This window comes from Platalea leucorodia, assembly GCF_965183815.1.
Source record: "Platalea leucorodia genome assembly, chromosome: 7".
NCBI classification, from domain to species: Eukaryota; Metazoa; Chordata; class Aves; order Pelecaniformes; family Threskiornithidae; genus Platalea; species Platalea leucorodia.
Window position 1 is genome coordinate 8,363,124 of NC_138829.1, and position 18,956 is coordinate 8,382,079.

At 43.1% G+C, this 18,956-nt stretch overlaps 1 protein-coding gene across 2 annotated transcripts in view; it reads left to right on the forward strand.

Moving 5' to 3' along the window:
• The first annotated feature begins 373 nt into the window (after positions 1-373).
• Positions 374-18,956, forward strand: part of RHOJ (ras homolog family member J) — a 64,662-nt gene continuing 46,079 nt past the window's right edge. For both annotated transcript variants that reach the window (XR_014228775.1, XM_082317696.1), the window contains exon 1: positions 374-989. Coding sequence is in view for 1 of the 2 variants with exons in the window: in XM_082317696.1 (XP_082173822.1) it covers positions 812-989 (178 nt within the window). In the remaining variant the exon portion in view is untranslated. The remainder of the gene's footprint in view (positions 990-18,956) is intronic.

The following is an 18,956-nucleotide window of genomic DNA, read 5'->3' on the forward strand; positions in this document are numbered from 1 at the left end:
ACACGGGCACAGCTCACAGCCTCCCCATACCCTGCCTGGCCATGTAGGTCCAACACTCGCGTCTTTCATAGTGTCTCCGAAATCCTCCTCTCCGGTCTCGGTGCCGGCAGCCCGGAGAGCAGCTCAAGCACGGGATGGAGCAGGAAGCCTAAAAACTTCGGTCTGCAGAGAGACCTCTAGTGTTTTTCTTTCTCCATGTCCTGGCAGAGTTCCTCCAAAGTACAAATACACACAGAGCTCCCATTGTTTGCAGCCCTTCACAAGCCCACTGATCCTAATATGGAATTCAGCAGGAAACCCATGATTTCCTGACACACAGCAAGCTGGAGAAAGAAAGGAAAAACTCCATTAAAAACCTCCAGGCTCTCCTCCATGTTAGAAATGAAATGGAAAATGGAGTGGATTTAACAGGAATCCCTGATTCCTGCAGCCAAGCTGGAGGAAGGGAGACGCGAATCAAAGCCGCAGGCTGCTGATATTTTTTAAGTCGCAATAAATACTGAGAACTCCAGGGCAGGATGAGGATTTCCTGACTCGGACGAACGAGAAAGGACAGATTGCTTTTTTATGATATTCCTCTCTGTATATTTAATTTATTCACCTCGATGATTCTCTTGACTGATCTGGTAATTGTTAGAAGCGGCTGTGACAGCCTGGAAACATTAGTATGATTTCCTGAGTTTGAGATTTGCTGCCCCCCCTCCCCTCCAAACTCAGGAAAAGTCAATACAATCGCACTTCATTTTTCCTTCATGTGCACTTGGAAGTCCTGGGAGCAGCAAGAGCAGCGGCAGCGGCAGCAGCAGCAAGAATGAACTGCAAGGAAGAAGATGACAACTGCACTGATGGGAGCAGCAATAACACGAAGAAGATGTTAAAATGCGTGGTGGTTGGGGATGGTGCAGTTGGGAAAACCTGTTTGCTGATGAGTTATGCCAATGATGCCTTCCCAGAGGAGTATGTCCCCACTGTGTTTGACCACTATGCAGGTAAGAAAGTGCTTGAAAAGAAATTTAATTGAGAGCTGCAGGAGGGCCAGGTGGGAGATAAAGGAAGATCCAGGAGAGGAGAGGACGGTTCAAAGGGGATGCATGGGTTCCCTCTTGTCCAGGAATGTGATTTGGGCCTGGATGGTAGCTTAGATGGCAGCTCATACAATTGGGGCAATACAGGATTTATTCAGAGAACTTATTTGTTTGCTTCCGATTTTTATTCTGGTTTGGGCAAATAAGCAGCGTTAGGGATCCAATTGAATACACTGGATTTTTGGGACAACAAATATAATTCAGCCTCCATCGATTTGTATTCTTGCTTTGTTTTTGAAATTCTGAAATTCTGAACTTCACAGGCTGAAGTTATGATGAAGACTATATATATATATATGTATGTATGTATACACACACATAAAAATATAAGCTACCAGTGATCTTGTGCCTCATGGCAAAAGATGCATAAATTACAGTATTTATATCCTATTTAAGGAGTAATCTTTGAGAAAAACAGCATAGTCTCTTTCAGTGCTGTCAGAATATAACTCTCCTTCCAGAGATATTTGGTACTCTGTCTATAAATGCATTTTAATACTATAACTTAATGGTAGGGAAAGCAGAAGTGGTGATTGGTTTGAGTACTTTATAGTGAGGGAATTTGTAGTATAAGAAAAAAATACAAACATAATCAAGATCATCTATGATGTTTACTGCATCACTGTGCAAAACAGACCCACAGATTAACCACAATATTCACAGGCCTCTTTCTGTAGCAGTTACTTACTTTACCCAGCTGTGTCCAAAGTTATCACGCAGATGGTGTGATAGGCTAACACTGTTGCTCAAACTTCTGCTTAAATTTTCCTATCCCAAATTCTGCTGTTTTTCTTCTCTCACTGCTCCTTGGGCTTATGGTTGTTGTTGTTTATGAGATCCCTGAAAAACAGATTCTAGAAGCACTGCAAAACTCATTGCTTATCTTGCAGCAGCAGTTGGAGTTTCCCTTATTCTCTCCCCACCTCCTTAAAAACTGAATTTTCATGGCGTGGCTTATCATAGATTTGGTATTCTGTAATGGGAAAATCTCTGTTTTCGTTCTGGCTTTGTGTCAGGTTTAGCAGATGAACTGGCCAAACAAGAAAGCTGTGTAATTGCAGAATCTGATCCATGGAAATGTGAAGACCTTTTCCTCCACAAGAGTGGGCAGCGTCACTTCTAATGCAAGCAATGCTCTCTTTCCTCTACCCTTCCCACCAGATAGATTAAATGACCATTTTAGAAAATAACATTTACCCAGACAAGATACAAGAATATTGCATGGTGGAAATAAGTACTTCCATGAGCCAAAAACCCTAAGGAAGCCTGGCTGCATGAATTTACGTCTTCTATTGCAACAGCACCCACTTTCCCATGATAAGCTGAGATATGCTTGTTCCTTACAGCCTCCTTCCCAGCAATACGCCGGTCCCAGCACCCGCTGCCCTTCGCTCTCTCCTATGCCCTGCAAATACCTCTGCATATGGAAAAACCCATATGAGAGCTGGTACCAGACCATGCATGCATCACCCTGCCGGCTGGGTGGTTTTGGTGTGAGTGTGGGGACACACGTGTGTGTGCACACACATCGGCACCGATGCCAGCCAGGCAGGCTGGCACTCGCTGGGGGCACCAGTCTGAGTTTCTCTTCCCTACCCAGCCGCAGGTGACTTGCAGGGACTTGCTTTGATTTCGTTTCCTCTCTGTCAGAAGTGGTAGAAATTGCCAGTGGGCTCAAAAGTTACTGAAGGAGAAGAGGGCTGAGAGAAGGATGGGAAGAGTGCCACTGCGTAATCGTTATTTCCTTAGGGTGCCAGGTAAAAGCAGTTTGCATGTACTTTTAAATCAAGCTAGATTTTCAGGGTTTGAAGATTTAGTCCTCTAAAATATCTCCAGCTATTCTTATTTGTCTTCTTAACTATCATAGCACGTAAATATAAACTAAGAATGTTTTCAGTGAGAAAGTTCAGAAAGATAAGGGAAAAAATAGCTCTGTATATTAACATGCTATTCTGAGACAAACTCTGTCCAGAGGCAGTGGTCAAAACTAGCATTGGTCAAAAACTGGATTTCATTTTTTTTGAGAAATCCCATCATTTATTAAACCAATTTTTTTTTGAGAAATCCCATCATTTATTAAACCAATTTCACTACAAAACTGAATACAGAATTGAGCAGTAGAAATGACTTCTGGAGCAGAGTGCTGGAAAAAATCCCACTCATAAAACATAAAAATATTACATGGCATAAAGTATAACATAACCTATTTAATATACTGTGGGTACTGAGAGAGAAAAGAGCTCACTTGGAGCAACCTTACCCCTGAGCTTACAGCCTATACAATATTCTGTTGCAACAGCCCCTTCCACATCAGTCCGCTTGGCAGCCCATGGTCAAGAGGAGAGGTGGCACGGCAGTACCATGGGCACAGCGGTACCATGGGCACGGTGATACTACAGGCACCACGGCACACAGGGAGGCTTCACACATGGGCAGATCCTGCAGGGTGGTTGAGGCTCTGGAAAATCACATTTGAATTTACCCCAGGGAACTCGTTTGTCTGCCCCTGCCCCTGCCAAAACCAACTGTTTCAACTTTCCCAAACAAGCTGAAACTGTTTGATTCAGTTCTTCTGTGCTGGAAATGCTCAAAAGCAATTAATTGCTGCAGATTTTTGCAAAGCTGCACTTTCCATTGAAGGTTTTTCACCCAGGCGTTATTACCAGCAGTGGTGTGTTAGCAAGCGCTTCCTCTTGCCTCACCGGGTCACAACCTGGTTGTGAGTCCCAGGATATTTACCAATTTCCTTCTTTCTAATGGAAAAAGGAGGGGGGGGAAGCATTAAAAATCAAGGATTCCAGTGGTGATCTCAGAGCAGTTTCTCACTGCCGCGACTCCAGCGACTCAGGGGAGACAGTGATGCTATCCAGCCCAGCATTGGGAAAAGCTCCAGATGCACCACTGCTGTGGCCAAGGCATTAACCATTCACGGCCCCGCAGCGCCAGCTACGTCTACTTGCCCTGCTGCATTGCTTCTTTTTAGCTGCACACCTGGGGCAGGTTTCAAAGGCACAGGTGAAACAGGTAGACGTACTGACAAGGGTGGCCCAGAGGAAGCCCTTTCAGAGGGTTGAGCTGCAATAGTATTAGATCTGTATGGTACTTATTTGGTGCCTTTCACATGAAATGGCTTGAAACCACTTTATAAAATTTGGGCCCAACCTGCCTGTAAGAAAATCAAAGGCAATACATGGATTTCACCCAGGGAAGGAACAGGCTTCCTGCAGGTAACTCACAGAGCATTTACAACTTAGATAGGGTGATGCCTGGGACAAAAGGCTGTTCGTGTTTCAGTATGTGCGCAGCTGCACTGTACAAAAGTCCAAACCAGTTATTAGTGCCACACTGGTAATATTCTGCCACAGATTTCACCCACAGTCCACAAAAATGAATTTGTTCAGGGCCTGTTGCCAGGGTTGGGATGTGATGGATGTAAAGTAGGGTCAGCGGCGATGCCAGACAGATGGGGAAGGCAAATTTCTTATTTGGATACGAAACTGAGTTCTTTTGTTGGGTGCGTGGAAGTTTATGAGTCTGCTTATTTCTCAAGGCATTTTGAAGAGGTTTTGCTGGAGGCCAGAGCCCTGAATAGGTTTCCTTACCTTTGGTGAAATTCCAAGTCCCACACTGAAAGGGTTTAACCACAAGGTAAATGGCTATTTCTAGGGCAGGCGAACCAAAGTACTATCCCAGTGACAAACAGGATATTACTGGCAATAACTGTAACAATAGGGACTGTTTGGATAGTGAGTAGATGCTTTAACATGCTGGTTCCATTCCGTCTTTTCAACATCAAATGCTTATTTTCCGTGAGCAAAGGTCTCTCAGCCAGGGTGACTTGTATTGTGTTTAGCTATGTGAGGTTATAAATGCTTAATTAGGGCTGAGGTTGTACCATCAAAAAAATTCAGTTCAACTACTAGCAGAGTTGGTTTAATAATACTAAAATTAACTGGCTTGGTCTGTGAAATACAGAAGGGAGATGTGTGCTATTTGTTATTTAGGCAGCCACCGAGCATCCCATTTAATATCCATGAACCCTAAAAAACACAGCAATTTTTAGGATGAAATTTATTCACCCTAAAAATTACATTCAAGCCTCCTAGAGAAGTGGTCGATGCCCCGTGCTTGTCAGTGTTTAAGAGGTATTTGGACAATGCCCTTAATAATACGCTTTAACTTTTTGTCAGCCCTGAAGTGGTCAGGCAGTTGGACTAGATGATCGCTGTTGGTCCCTTCCAGCTGGAATTATTCTATTCTATTCTATTCTATTCTATTCTATTCTGTTCTGTTCTGTTCTGTTCTGTTCTGTTCTATTCTATTCTATTCTATTCTATTCTATTCTAAAGAAGTACATTTTTTTAATGTAAAAAACCTCAACGACTGAGGGGTAATACCAATGCCATGCAGCTAACTTGGCCCACTGTGCAGACAAAGGTGAATAGACTCATTAAATGGTTGAAGTCTAAGGAGAAGAGGGTGGTGAGTCTTAAACTGTCTAGTTCAGGCATAGCACATAGGTGAATGTCATGCAAATAGCTTCAGGAGCCAAAGTTGCATCTTTGGTAAATGGGAGAGGTCAATCCCCGCAAAGCATCTTCACTAAAGACATAAAGTAGATGGTGTAAATATGTCCCTCCCTCCCCTCATGTGTTGGCACAAACTGGTGAACATTTATAAATAGTGAATCCATTTGAAAAAAATTAGCAGTGGCATGTGATCAGCTAATGAATAGCATACAGAATAGTTCAGCCATGACTGAAGCTCTGTAAATTAAAAGCAATATAGAAGAAGACAGCCGTTAATTACTGTTAGGAGACACATTTTTTGTTATTTAGTGATGATTCAATCTAATCTGTTTGACTTCGCACTGAACAGAGCTGGAGTGCTTACCAGTCTCGCAGAGCAGGGATCCCAACCTTGCTGGCCAGGTAAGCCATGCAGGAAGGGAGAGTCTTCTGCTCTGGCATTTTTATTAGCATAGGAGCAGTACTACTGCTCTTGCCCAGAGCAGTCAGCTTGTACCTGTGCAAATCCATAAATCTATTATATCCTGCCCGTATGCCACTGCACTGACTCAAATCCCTGTTCATTGTGTCCTCCCACAAAAGAGAGCGGTTGGAAGTGGCCTGTCACTGATCATGGGGCTGCCCATGGCTCGCCACTCTCAGTCCTGGGACAGGCAGGAGCACCCAAGGGAGACAGGGACCACCCTGACACTGTCAGCAGGCCATGCACCAAGCAGCTTTGCCTTGCAGCCTTCTCCCTATGGGGGAGGAACACCAGCCAAAGCATGGCAGAAACCAGATGGGAGCTGTAACATCCCAAATTTCTCCAGCTACAGGCACAAGAGCACATCTATCCACACTTTTGATGTACTAGTTATTTTTAATTGATTGCCAATGCACACTGGTTTTCACCCATCTCTGCTTGCCATGGTGCATAAGCAATGACTTAAACCCCATACCATCACTTTTTTCCCCTGTTGAAATTTTATTAGACAGGAAGAGACTGCCCAAGGAGAACTGCAATTTCTGCATGGGTGCTGCCGTGGGAGTCTTCACACTACCACGTTCTTGAGACAGTTGTCTCCTATAAACAGTCTTTGTAGCACATTAGAGAAACCCTTCATGCAGTGCTTGGGGTCATTAAACTGAAAGAGCTATAAATAGCACTGAAAGAGAGCTGTGATGTTTATTTTCATGGATATTTGCAGTGAGGTTTTTTTTTTTTTCCTTTTAATGTTCATCCAATTTTGATTGTACAGATTTGAACTTTATCCTTGAGACAAGAAAGCATTGACTCTTTTAAGATCTGACTCTTTAGCCTAGGAGCCACAGAACAGATATGTTCATTTTGCCTCTCAGGAGCTAAAAGGACTCCTCTGCCAATCTTCCTGGTCTGATCCAGAATAAACCAGGGATCTCAATAAAACATTCAAGGTATGACACAACAGAAACCCACTAGTGCAATTCAAAGGTTTTCATGGCTGGCTATTTTGAAAATAAATTTTACAGAACCACTAATTCTTAGGCTCCCCACAAAAGGTTTAATTCTGTGTTCTGTGTCACGTAAGCCAGAGGAGATCCAGTGATCCTCAGGCTTTTTCCCATCCGGGAAGCCTAGACAGTCGTTATACTGAAAAGGTGCTTTTTGCCTGAATCACCATGGTTATTCCACATTCAGATGAAACAGGCACCATAGCGTCTTAAGACCTTTTCCTTCTAAAGGTGTTTTACGGTATGCGAAGACTTAAGATAACTATCGCTCGTATCTCTCTTCCTCACACACATCCCTGTATTGTCCTGCGGGTGCACAATCCCCTTGAAGCCCATGGAGACAGAGTTATGTTCATGCTTTGTGATCCTATTTACCCAGGGCAGATCGTTTCTGCAGCAGGGCTCTGAGCGCTGTGGTGACAAAGTCCCCGTTGTCTCCTGGTGCTACTGAAATGCAGCTGTGGCTAGGGAGAAGCCTGCAGCACCTGAGCTGCTTCCTACCTTTGCCTCCGGCTCTGTTACACAGCTTCTCTTTGTACTGTTGCCATTCCTGGTTTGATTTTACACCGACAAAAGCTTTATGCTACAAAGAGACACAAAAGAGCTTTGCACCAATCCCTCCCATACCCACCAGCTGGGTATACACCACCCAGGACTCAACTGAAAGCCCAGAAGCTGCTGCAGCCCAATGCAGAGAACTGACTTCTTCATCCAGTATCAGCAGTCAATGGATATCCCTGTGCATCAAGCACAGCAGGGGACAACGCTGCGCCATGAATAACATTTACAGTCTCAAAGCTAGATGTAGAGAATAAGCAAACTACAACGCACACCAGGAAGGGTAGTGCCAGGAATTAGACGAGTAGATGAAGCAGCCATGTTACTTTATCCAGACTTATCCACCCTAAATTCCACCTAAGCCCCTCTGCCTACTATTTTGTATTAGCTGTGTGGTGTTTGAAGGGCAATAGGAAACACAAAGAATACTAAGCAAGGAGTTAGACCATTTGAATGCATACTGGTGGTTCGGATGTAGAATGATGGGGTTTTTTTAAGGTCAACCACAGTCCTGAGGGAATGGGTTGGGAAGATGAGAAAGTCAAATGGCTTAAAAAGAAATATTTCTTTGCATGGTATGTGATTAACCCGAGGGACTTACCACTGTACAGAAGCTACTGAGGACAAAATTTTAACAAGGTTTGCAAAAAGGGAGGTTGGACCAGACATCAGGGAGATTAAGTGCTATCATAACCTAATGAAAAAGACTTCTGCAAGAGATAATAAAATGTGAGCTGACACCACCTTCTGTTAGAGGCCAGGATAAGACCTCAATTTGGTCTGATGAATGGCAAAATGTCTTAAATCTGCTCACTGCTACGTCAGAGATGAAGACTTGGCTCCCTGGGCTGTGAGTTTAGCCCAATCCAGCACTCTTGTACTCAGTGCTGTAGAAAGGGACTTTCTGGAATGGTTCTTCTGATATAGGGATGGGCAAACAAATTTTGAAATTTTGCTTATGCAGCAATGCACTGCTGCAAAGAGACATGGAGGGATTTGTCTGGAGCACAAAAAGAGTTAACAGTGGAAGCGATGAGAAAATGATCCTTTTCTTCTCCACTACCCCAAGACAGTCAATCTTAGTCTTTCCCTCCCCTTCTAATCAGTGTAACATGCAGGAGGTGACATCAGCTGAGGAAACCAAAACTGAAACTGTGGCCTCTGGCCCTTGAAGGACAATCTCTACAGCTTGAACTAACAATCACATCCACTATCTTAAAATCAATAGTTGACTCAGTACACGTGGCCAGCCACCCACACCAGGGGGCAAAACCACTTACAGGTGGTGCCAGGCCAGGCGCATCTTGACAGCCAGACAGATGCTTTTCAACAGCAGATGTTTCACATGTAGGAAAGAAAAACAAAAACTTAGCAAAGAAGTCTAAGCAACCAAAATTCCTAGACATGTACAAACTTCTTGATTTCTGCAGGATGTGTCAGTGTTTTTACTAAGTCATCATTATGATGGCTTAGTTACTGATTAAGTTAACGCAAAATACCTCCTCTAAAACTTCCTTCTCATTTTCTGTTCTCTTGATAAACCTTGTCACCTTGCTGTCTGTACTAGTGGTGCACATTGTTGCTATTGTGCATCACTGTGTATATTCTGCTCTGCAGGCAGTGCCTTTCCTATGTTCTAATTTTCCAGTTGTTATGGCCAGACCTAATGACATCATGGAAATGGCAAGGGATGAGGAAGAGCAAACATATTTCCTTCAATTGTTCTGTTCAGACAAAGTCATTAAACAGTAATGACATCTCCTGTCAAATTATTATTTATCTTTGCAATGAAAAAAATACAAGTTATTATATTTCTAGTCTGCTTTTAAGAGTGATCACTCACCAGTTCCCTGTCAGATATATTGTTTTTGTATCCCAAGCTATGGGTCTTCCAGCTAAGCCAGGGAGTAAGTTACTGAAGAATGAAAGCTTTATGAATTGTCACCCCAAGTTTTATCCCAAGAGGCACTGAATGAATGAATTCTAGACGGGATTTATGAACTGGTATTCATCTCTCTCTTTTCCCCAAATAAGATCAGGGAAAATGGGTCTTACAATAATGTCTAATAATTAAAAGCTAAAAAAAAAAAAAAGTGAGTTTACCCTATTTTTTGCCAAGCATTATTCACATTTAAGCTCAGAAATCTCTCACCTAAGACAAGCTGTGCTACCAGCAGCCTTGGCTGAATGCAGGGACTAGACCTTACATGCAACTTCTACATGTGGTAAAATGCTCAAGCGCCATTCGTCGGCCAATGACTTTCCCATGTACCCAGGTGGACAGGAAAGCTCTCCCAGATCTGAGAATGAATCATTACACCTCACTGCAATCCCAACCACCATCTATCATGTCTCAGCAGTGAGGACACAGCCAGGTGAGCATAGCATGAAGGAGGACCCAATGATACAATCCAACCATGTGGTTGCTACCACCTTTGGCTGAAATGGATGCAGATCTCATTATGCAGTGATGGCTTTTCCTTAGTATTTGTTCTGTAGCATACGTATTCATAGATTTATGACCAAGACCAAAACCCTCTTCTTAAAAAGATATCACTGTGAACATGGAAAATCATCATATGAGAGTAGGCAAGATGGCTCGGAAGGGTCCTGGGGGACACAGTGCCATCTGCACCCTGTGGCTCTTGCTGGGAAGTGGTGTCCCCAGCTAGTCCCCATAGCCAAAGTGGTGTATTTGGGATCCCAGGGAAGGGGAAGGCATGAAAGACTATGAGAGCTTGGTATTTCAGCTAGCACAGTTCCCCAGACTTAGTGTGGGTGCAGTGCACCAGGAAATCCAGCAGTGGAGTTGCCCCAGGGTTGCATTTCTGCCTCGGGGACTGGCACAGCAATGAATCCATAAATACAAAACACGCCAACCAGCCTCAGGGGAAGAGAAGGCTGGAAAAACCATTCACTGACAGGAGAAGCACTGGGAAAAAAAAGAAAAAAAAAACTCCCAAAGAAGGGAGATGGACAGCTGTAAAAATATTCCCAAGCACGGTGGCACAGGAGGCACAGTCAGGAGGGTGATGGCTTGGGAGCAGGAGGGAAGAGCAGCACAGCACTGTACCAGGATCCTCACTCCTCATTCAGGACAGTATGCAAGTGTATCTTGGAAATAGCAGTCCCAGTGATGAGCACAGGAGCCAGCATTTAGGCATCTGAAAGAGTTAAAGAGGACTGTGCAGAGGGGCTGGACAGAAAGGGCCTGCCACAGTGCAAGAGGAAGCCTGAGATGACTCACTAAAACTACTTTCCAACCCCTGCAATTCTGAAGGGACGGAGGCCACGTCTCTTATTAAAGACTCTCTGGCATAGACATCCAGCTATAACTTTGAAGTAATGATACTAACAGTATCTGCTAATGCTTGGCTTTCTGCAGACTTTAAGGAAAAGAACAGCTTCAGCAACGAGTGGGAAAACATACATGTTCAAACATAACCTTAATTTTTATCCCCTGGGAGATGGGACAAAAAGAGCATCTATTTACAATAATAATGCTGCTTTGCTGAGAACAGACCATAAGGAAAAATCCCATAAGGTTGGAAAATGTGTTTTAAGTTCACAAACTGTCTCATGCTCCAGCTCCAGAGCGGGCAGCCGTCCAGCTGCTGTGAGCAGCTCTGTCCTCAAAGGCCAAACCCTCCCCATCTCAGACACTCTTGATTTCTGAGCAATCTCCCCAGCTCCGTTTCAGAACTGGTTAGCTTACGTCAGCATGTTTTCTTCCAATAACTAGACACAGAGTCAATGTCTTTTTCTAGTTTTGAGGGCCCCGTTGCTTGGGACCCTGTCCATGAGCAGCAGAAATGCAGAGACCTGATTTTTCATTTAAAAGGTGAGGTGTTTCCACCAAGGAATCACAGCTCTGGAACAAACTCATACTGAAAATGCCTCCTGAGATGGTCTGTTTTATGCTAAATATATCAAGCAATGGCTTATGGAGGTAATGCCCAGGACTTGTGTTGTCCATTCAAGCTCAGACGACAGTGCTGGGTTGTACGATCCTGCTTCTCAAATGACTCCATATGGGCACACAAACTTCACTGAGGGGTCAGGGTCTATCTACATATATTGCATCTTTATTGTTGGTTCTACTACACATAGACCTTTTCATCTGTATCAAAATGCAAAGGATACTATAGAATTGCTTGTAATTTCTTTCCAGTTTAATCCCATTTTTGCTCTCTGAAAGCTTGCCATTAAAATTCTCAGCAAAAGCATGAACAAAATCCAGGAGGGCATTTCTATGCTCTTATTTAAGCTCTTAGGAAGACCCTTTACCTTCAGAGTGCTGCTTTGCTTTGTTCTGTGTATGTAACCAGTAAATCTCAAAAATCAAGTACAATTCCCTTCATCTCATTGCCTTCTAGTTACTGCTCGGAATATTTTAAGCCTTTTCCAGGAATACAAGGGAGTAACATCTCTCGTTAAAAAATATATGCGAAATACAGCTTTAAGAAAGTAATTTTCCAGGAATACCGTCCATGAAAAAAGGATCAAACTCAACATTAGAAGAGGAGTTCATATTCCAAAAAATATTCAGCTAATCTGCCAGAAACCAGGCCTTACAGAAGAACTCCAAATTAGCTGAGCCAGTTCATGATATCATTAATATGGAGAATTTCGCCTGCCATGCATAGTAATATTGTCTGATGGAGTGTGCCACTTGGAGATCTGCTGGGAATTTACCTAAACCATTCCGTTTGGTTCAAGTCCAGAGGGGTGAGGTTGCTGTGGTTCTTGTTATTTTAATATTTTAGAGTGTTAAGTGCATTTTCTCCCTCTACTCTCCCTCCTGGGAAACTGCTAAAATGATGAAATAATTCATTCTTCCATTATTTGAAGCATATTGCCCAATTTATTTCTTTTCCTGTAAAGAGGTGCTTGTAGCAATACCATAAGTCCCTCCTGATGCTTCCAAGGAAGGAAGAAGCAACAGGGAGTGTGAATGCAGAATGAGGTCCCCAATTTGAATTAATGTTTGACAGAGGAAATCTATGCCAAGAAAATGGTGCAACTTGTGTTGTCTCCATATGGTGTTCCCACTGGGTTTCTCTCCCCCTACCCTCTAGTTAAATGCACAAACATAAGAGATGATTAGAAAAAACAAGTTTTGCAACAATTTTGCAAGGAAAACAGTATTTTCACACTATGCCCAACATGGTGGAAACTCCTGAGGACACAAGGAAACCTTGTCCCTGGCTGAGTGCATTCACAGTAGGTCATGGTGAGGTACATGAGACAATTCATACAAAGACAATCTGACTAGAGAGCACCTTCACATGAAGTCCTTCCAGGTCTTGATCCCCTTTCTGCAATTCCCTCCGTCTTTCAGAAGGAATGGTCGCATTTCCTTTTCTCGGTATTTATTTTTTACGTTGCTTTTTTCTCAAAGAATAGGGTCTTCCCACCTGAAATGGTAGAGAAAAAGAAAGATAGCTTGTCTTTCCAAAGCATGCTTGGGTGCAGCATGGGACGTGGAGCTGGCCAGAACTAGATATGGGTCCTGCAGAGCCATCTCTGAGCCAGCTGGGTCCAAAAACAAACCACAGACATTGCACACATAGTGGCTGCCCCACAAGCACTGAGTGATAATTATTACCGTGTGTCTCTTCTGATTTCCTCAAGCGCTGCCGAGCTGGCGAGGGCTGCAGCCAGCCAGGGCATGAGAGCAGATGTTCTTGCCTTCTGACAGATGTCAGCTCTGCCCGATGGAAAAGGCTATCCAAGATGAGTGAAAACCAACAAGCAGCCAGACAGGGCTTTGCGGAACAGTAGTGGGAACACCCCGCAGTGACCACTATCCATTGCAGAGACCATCCAGCAGCCACCTCTTTCCTGGCAAACCCCTGCCACAGCATACCATGAAAACATAATCTCAGCATTGCTTCTTGTGTGTAAGCTAGGGAAGGTCAAAAGAGCCAAGGAGCTGCATGAGAAGCAAAAAATGTCCAAGAAAATAGGAGAGAAGAAGGGGAGGAGGGTGGGAAAGAAATGTACATCCTGAGAGGATGGAGGGGAAAGGTACGTTTAAGAGAAGACAGTCCAGAAACAATCCATAAATCATGAAACAAGTGATTTGTAACAATGATGTTTTGGGGGATATGACTCATGATTTTGAACTTTTGGGGTTAGCAAAAGTTCTGGCCAGAGCATTTTTGATGAACATTCCCACCAGGAGAAAATGCTGATTCATGAAAGTTGAAGCATTTTTTAAATACTTGGAAGGACAAATTCTTGAGGTCCAGGGCCCTCTGGTTATTTCTGACAGTGCAGCAAGACCTAAATTGAAAACATAATATCTGAAGGTTTTGTTTTCATTCCATTGTAAAATGAAAACAAATTGTAAAACCTCAGAAGTTGTCGCAAAGCTGAATTATCATCCCCCTGGCCAGTTCTAGTTGGTTACTGTTAGTATCCATTTTACAGTTACTGTATTGTAATCATTATTATCCAAGGGCAGGCTTACTCCCACTTCCTCTAAAAGAAATGTTTGTGCAACAAAGACAAAAATTTCCAAGGAAAATGCCTCAAATAGCGTGAGCTCAGGTGTGGTTTTAGGCTCTCTCATTACGAAGAGATGCAATGGTTGCAGGGAGAGGTTGGCAATCATTGCAAGCCTTGGCAAACCTAATGGCAGAACCAGGCAAGTGCTTAGAAGAAGAGAAAACAGTCTTTGAACTGGGTGTTACTCATTGTGTCTTTAATCTCTCTGGTACAGGCTACCTGCAGAGTGTTTTTTACCCCTCTTCTCCTTTGATGACTTTCATCATTATATTACTGTCTAATAAATCCATGTTTCTAATTAATAAGACCACATAGGTTTGATTTCCAAAAGAAGGAAGTTAGCCCAAACACTCTCAAAGTTTTTCAAAGTACATCTTCCCTCCACCAGACGCAATCTTGCTCCAGTGAGTGGTCCCTAAAGTTAGTGACACTGGAACAAGGACTTCAGATGTGATGCCCGGTGGACGTGGAGGGAGGTGTCTGTGGCCACGTTCTAGTAATGCTGCTTGTAGATTATGGAGGAAATATACAGTAAAGGACCTGATTGGGAGCTCATGCCATATTAAGTTAGGAAGGACACCATCATGGTTAGGGAAATTGGGTTGTGTGCAACAGTTTGAACTTGAAATCCAACCTATATTCCAGCTTCTGAGATCATTTACTGTTGGGTCACTTTCAGGATCCCTCCCACATAGCTGCATTTCCATTATCATCTGTCGTGTTAACAAACCAAGAACCTGCTATTTGATAGAAAGGATTAATTCCATAAGCTAGAAGCTGAAACGGTCTGTCCTTCCCAGTTGCTTCTCAGCAGAGGGCTCAAAATCCTGTCTTAGTACGACATCTGACCTAAGGAAGTTCATTTGGGGTGTCTGAAGACCACTGAATTTCAGATTTCCTATATGGGCAACCCTTTCTAATGTGCTCCTGCTGTGAGCTGTCAGGCAAGTATAAAACCAGAGCCATCGGAGGTAATGAGAAGGCACTACTGACGGTGCCTAATGGATTTTCTACCTTAGAAGAGCTGGAAGCGTAACCTGAAAGAGACTGGTTTCATTTCCCAGTGAGCATGGTGGGTGTGGGTACCTAAAATTAGCTATAGTCTCTATTAGTTGTAAATATTTATGCCTATTGCCATAATTCATAGCTTTTAGTCTGATGATCTTCAGTATAGGAAAGCGTGGTAAATACATTTTGATATTGAAAATTGAGGAAATAATAGAGTTTTAGGCAATCTTTTTGAAGGTTAGCTATGCTCACACAAACTGCTGGGTTCATCTGGTTTTGGAAGACTCACAGAGCTGGGGCCAAGCAAATCTAAGTCAGGAAACCCTTGAAGTGAAGGAATGTGTGACATACAATAAAAGGCCAACAAGTAGTTGAATAAAATAAGTGAAAGAAGCAGATAATTTCCTTAATGCATTTCTGTGCAAACTGCTAAGCTCCCAGGAAATCAGAATGAAGATGTTTATGACACACAACAGATCATTTCTCAAGAAGGAAATATCAATTTTCCCATTATATGTTTGCAGGAGATGCAAGGAAGTGTTCATATATTAATTATTGCGTGATTTATTTTTGTCAAAGAAAGACTTCTAGATTACAAAGAAGCCATATGTTTGGGGATTTTTTCCCCCAAATTTCTTTCTTTGCTATATTAATTCATATAAGCAGTTAGAAAAGTGCCTATAGTTTCCACTTCAGGGAATTTTCCTCCAAATCATTTGCACAGATGCCTTTTGCTAAGCAAAGACAACAGTCCTAATGCCACTCGCCGTTTCACAGATGCAACCCTTGTTAATTACAGGGGCTAGTAAATGAGCTTTATTTCTCTCCATGTTTTTTAATAGTATGTACAGAAGAAAAAGACATCAATCAACAGAGGAATGCATATACCATCTCAGCATGGGGCAGAGGCCTCGTGGCTCCATGCCTCAAGGTGAATTAATGGTCAAAGAGCAACCACACGTGCAAGGATAGATGCCGATGAAACACAGCCCAGAGCAGAGGGAGTGGGAGACAAGAGAGGCAGAATGGGATGAAAAAGCAAAAAAGTGCTGCCCCTGCTTTTCTCCTGGCACTCCAGTATTGGAAAATCTCCCATATACCTCCTGGAAAAGTCAACTCCACTACAATCCCAGTAAGGGCCAGAGTGCACCAGCAACAATAGGAGAGAACAGTAACAGGAACCAGAAAGTCAGGCAGATGAGGCAAGATGAACACCAACTTCAAAAGCGTGCAAAGCGCAGAAGGAACCTGGACCCTGGCATTTACGCTGTACAATAGTCATTCCTGGGGTAGAAAAAATGTAGCTGTCTGGAAGAGTTTTCTCTCTTGTCTGGGCACCTCGGGCTGTGGCCAGGTGTGAAAGGATGGAAAACCTTCCGTCTCTCTCTCTCTCTCTCTCTCTCTCTCTCTCTCTCTCAAACTTAGGTTGGAGTTTTTGAAGCCACCTTGTAGAGCTGGGGACCCCATTCAAATTCAGTTTGAAAATAAGCATTTTGGCTTCCTTGGAAAATCCCCTCATTTTGATTCCCAAGAGGTTCAAATCCCCTCATTCAGCTTCCTGAGCTGCTGAAGGTTGCCAGTTCCCCCATGGCCAACAGTCCTGTCACAGACATCAGGGTCTTCTCTGCAGGATGGCAGCAAGCCCATCCCTCAGCATCCACCCCATTAGTTTATAAAATGGTTTGTTTAGATGCTCATTAAACCTTTGGCTATGGAAACACAAGCACCACGCAGGAGTCTTGGTATCATAGACTCTTAGTAGCTGTAGAAGAGGATGTTAGACATATCGCAGTTTTTGCAATCACCCATTTGGAGGGAAGACCACAAATTCCCTTAGCTCAGCAAAAATATATGGTAACTGGGTGATGATCACTGACACTGGGAGTGCAATGGATACACTCCAGATGTCTCTTCAACATCCGCTGGGATTTATATCCACCCATTGACAGATGGGAAAACTCGGTTCGGAAAAAAAAGATCTATGGGCTGAGGTTATAGTATGGTAGCCAAGACCAGAATTTCTCTCTATTTGTTTGTCATCTTGCTGTTTCTAGAAATACCTCCCTCTGCCCTCTTGGAACACCAGAGTGTATATTTCCCAGACATGTAGCTGGCTTAAAAGAAAACAGATCTTAAACTAGCAAGAAGTAAGTCTACGGAGATCAATATGTCTGAAGGAACAGGGGTGGAAAAAACTCCAGAAAAAAATGTTTATGAAGGAAAGCAAATTTGCTAGAAAAAAATTCACTGTCACTGCAGTTTGCCATCATCCACATACCCTCCAGTAAGGAAACAGCTTTCTGGAAGTGAGTGAACATAGACATACGTGGCAACACAGGCTGAAGGACTGTTCAAAAGGATACGGCCCTGAGGCTGTTCTTGAAAATATTGTTTCACCTGGTTAAATAATTACAGAGGGAATAGTAAGCTTATGAAGATGAAATGATCCATAGGATCAAATTAACTTGCCCCAAGTGTATCCCTGTGTTTACAAGAAGACATATATTTTCTCCATAACCAGACCCCGATTACTTTAGCACTGGCTTTCTAGATACCAATCCATCATTGACCAGGTATATCCTGCAAAGCGTCTGACTTATCAATCTCCTTGTTAAACAACAGGGAGTCTGCTCAGACACCCCAAGCTGCCTTATGAGCATAGCAGTAACAATTTAGCATTTTGACAGAAGGAAAGGAGTTTGAAGACATATATAGGCATACATTTCCTGATGGTTTTCTCATCTTAATTTCTCCAGAGGGTCTCAGCAGTGGTAGATGCATCTGTTTTCCAGAATCTGTTCCCAAACTCAAAGTCCGAAGATCCTGAGTGTACAGAGGAATGTTGCTGTTGAGAAAGGGTAGAGATTTTGAGAAACCTCTTTGTTCTGAAATCCTCTTAAAACCAATCCAAACCAGTTTCTTAGTGGTCCTCAGTGGTGTGGTACGAGCGAGGTTTAAGTCTCATATCTTTGCCATTTGCTCACTGCTTTCCCAACTGAAATGGCACCAGCTGGCCATTATTATTTCGCACTCTGGAGGGTTCAAATGTTCATCAGCTCTCCAATTCTGTGAGCTCTCATTACCAAGAGCAAGAGATTTCTCGGCTGTTTGGTCAAAAAACACACTTCATATATGAGCACAGCATAATAATGCATACACTGCCTAATGTTAAACAATTCATTGCACACTATTGAATGCTTAAAAATAAAATGAACCATTGTTATTTTAGATTATCTTGATCATTAAAGCCCTGCGGGCAGCAGGCATGACAGCAGTTAATAGTAACTGTATTTAATATCAAGGAGTAGGGTATATTAAGTAAACATTGAGTTCAACCCATAAACATTCTCTAGTATAAGCATGTAATACATGACAGCTCACGGGTTTTATATAAAAGCAGGTTTGCGTCAACGCTCACATTTTATTTGGAGGGAAAAACTGGCATTAGCAGGGTCACACAGCTGCAGGGTGGGAATCACAGCCAAATCATCTGTGTCATGGACCAAAGCTTTACCCACAAGCCACCCCGCCTGCCATCCCGCGTGCATACAAGTTTCTTCTGCCTTTATTTTTCACCTGGAAGAGTTCAATGTCTAAGCCTTGTTTCCTTTGCCAAAACACTTCCTAGATGGACATATACAAGGTGATTTCTTCTCTCTTTGTTTCGGTGTCTGTTCATACACACGGATTGAAATCTGGTCTGCTGAAGGCAACATGCCTGTTGTTATGGCCAGGATGGGGGTTTCGTCTTCTGCCCCAAAGCCTTTCCAGCTGGGCAGCCAGGCTTTCTGTT